Source organism: Ambystoma mexicanum, unplaced genomic scaffold, assembly GCF_040938575.1.
Source record: "Ambystoma mexicanum isolate Mex_15411 unplaced genomic scaffold, UKY_AmexF1_1 Mex_scaf73, whole genome shotgun sequence".
Taxonomy (NCBI): Eukaryota; Metazoa; Chordata; class Amphibia; order Caudata; family Ambystomatidae; genus Ambystoma; species Ambystoma mexicanum.
Genome location: NW_027182492.1, coordinates 407228 through 409949, shown reverse-complemented (window position 1 = coordinate 409949; position 2722 = coordinate 407228). Strand labels below are relative to the sequence as shown.

Here is a 2722-nt window from a genome sequence, read left to right as displayed (position 1 = left end):
ATGTCTGTTGGGGACCCTGTGGTAGTTTCCCTCTCTTCTGTGTGTTGGGGTGCGATTTGTTTTGACATTAAATTTATTGCACGTGTGAGTTGCGTGAGGTATTGTTTGAATTCATCTCCTAAGACAGTGGCTGCTCTGTGCGCATCAGATGCTCTCCTTACTGGCGACAGTGGCATTTGCATAGGTAAGCCAGTCACTATTTCGTGGGGGGGACAGGTTGTGGTCCTTGCTGGGTTGTGTGCTTAGCTGAAACAATGCGAGGGGTAGGCAATATACCCAATTCTTTCAGGGTGTTGCATAGTTTTGACAATCTTCAAAGGAGGATCTTTATTTTTTCCACCATCCCGCTTGCTTGTGGGTGGTAAATGGAGCACATTTTGTGTTTGATCCCCAAAAGAATTGTTACTTCCTTGAATAAATCATTGAAAAAGTGAGTCCCATTATCTGAACATATGACATCACATACTCCCCATCGGTGGAATACTCTCTGACAAGGAATTTCGTGGCACACTTTGCATCCAGGTGGGCACAGGGCCCTGCCTCCAACCATCAAGAGAATGGACACACCACCACAATCAAGTATTGCGCTCCATTGCACCGTTCTCCCATGTCTACGTAATATATGTGCAGCTCACGGAAAGGGTCCTAATGTTCTTCGTAGAGTTCTCAATGTCATCCCTGTGTTGAACACTAGACACGTGGTACACTGAACTACCATTTGTGTAAGGCGCTCCTGCAGATTTGGAATAAACCAATCTTCCTGGAGATCGGAAGCAATATGTTGTTTTGAACTGTGTGTTGGAAAATGCAATTGTTCAAATGCTATGTATAATAGCTTGACAGGCATGACAACTTTTCTTTGTCACCACAAGCGATCGGTTGATGACTGTGACCCACGTTTCAGCCATAGATCCTGTTCTTCAGTTGGTGCCCTTCTTTGCAGTTCAATTATTTGTGCTATGGGAAGTGCTGTGTATGCATCTGTTATTAGAGACGTGTCTTGAGTGGTTAGGACATATTCTTCACTGATATGTTTTTGAGAGATAGGCTGTTTTTTTGGCTGCTGCATCGGCTGCTGCATTTCCTAATGATATTTCGTCTGTGTTATGAGTGTGAGCTAAGCATTTAATGACTGCTACTACAGAGGGCTCTGCGAGAGCCGAAATCAATGTGTTCAGTAACTCTGCATGTTGTACTGGGGAGCTGTCTGCCCTTCTGAACCCTCTTCTTCTCCACCGGGACAGACCCACGTGCACCGTGGTGGTGACGTATGCAGAGTCGGAATAAATGGTAACATAACATCCCTTTGCTGTCTTTAGGGCTTGGATCAATGCTGCAAGCTTTGCTGCTTGTGCGGACAAATGTCTGAGCAACTGTTTCATGATGATTGTCCCGTATTCTGCTTCCTCCATTCTCACTACTGCAGCCCCAACACGTTTTTCACCCATTTCCTGATCAATGGACGCTGACCCATCAACGAAGAATACTTCTCCCTGTTCCAAGGCACTATCTCTGGCCTTTTGAATATCATCCCCTTCTCCTTCATAGGTTGCGCAGTCATGCTGCTGCATGTCCTCAACAGAAATGTGGCTGGGTTTACTGTCCTGCATTTTACCACATGGATATTGGGACTTGGCATAATTATTTCATATGCAGATGCTCTCTGTGTGGTCAGAGTGGATTTTAATCATTTCAATATTGCAAACAGTGAGTGCTCAACATACAATGTTACTGAACACCCCATCATGATAGTGGAACTTTTTTCAATAGGGAAGGTTGCTGCTGCAAGCGCCTATTCACAGGTGAACTGTCCTTGCATGACAGAGTTGAGTGGCCGCTGTAATATGCCAGAGGTTTGTGTCTCATTGAACCTTTCTGTGTCAATACTGCGGTCATGAAGGTGCCATTTGAATGTCAGAACAATTAGAATTTCTGTGCATAGTCTGGGTGGCGAGAACTGGGGCTGTTGAAATTACATTCTTTAGCTCATTAAAACCAGTTATCATCTCTGCTGTCCATTTCATGGCTGTACCCTCTTTTTGTGCTTTTTTGAGTCCTTGCAGGAGTGGTCTGGTGTATGCTGCATAGTCTAAAATCCAGGCCCTGTAATAGTTGCGGAGTCCTAAGAAGGTTTGCATTCCTTTCACCATTGTTGTTTTGGCAGTGGCATGCACTGTGCCAGCTCTGTCAGGAATTATCCTTTTACAATCTTTTGATATGAGCTGCCCCAAGTACAAAACCTCTGCCAAACAGTGTTGGAGTTTTTTCTTATTCACCTTGTACCCTTTTTGTGCTAGAAGCTGGACTAAATTGATGGAGTTCCTTCGACAGCTCTGCTCGCTGTCACTGCAGGCCATTAGGTCTTCTGCATATTGAATGATCGGTAACCCGTCCTTTCATCGTGGGATGAAAGGATGCTGGGTTTTTCACTGTTGTCATTTCAACATGAAAACTCATCAAATTTTGTAGGGGGGGTTAAACAAATATATAGATGGGGTGTGGGTGTTCGGGGATAGTTAAATAATTAAAGGGGATCAGGGTTAGGGGGGAACCCCCCCAAAAATAATAATTAAAAAAAAACTATGAGTTTTCACGTTGAAATATCAACAGAGGAAAACCCATCGTTGTTTCATCCCGCAATGAAATGACATGGAACCGAATGATCATGCTAGGGACTTGAATGTTACCAAGATCTTCATGCAATATTCTATTGAAGATACTG

General features: G+C 44.0%; 1 protein-coding gene across 1 annotated transcript; it reads right to left on the bottom strand.

The window, feature by feature from the left end:
* Positions 1–1022: 1022 nt before the first annotated feature.
* Positions 1023–1610, bottom strand: LOC138562833 (ribonuclease H-like). The gene has a single exon (XM_069642806.1). The coding sequence runs from the start codon at positions 1608–1610 to the stop codon at positions 1023–1025; it is 588 nt and encodes a 195-aa protein (XP_069498907.1).
* Positions 1611–2722: the final 1112 nt, after the last annotated feature.

What these genes read in the sequence shown, in the direction of transcription:
- LOC138562833 (XM_069642806.1), bottom strand. Translation starts at nt 1,610, where the DNA reads ATGCAGGACAGTAAACCCAGCCACATTTCTGTTGAGGACATGCAGCAG.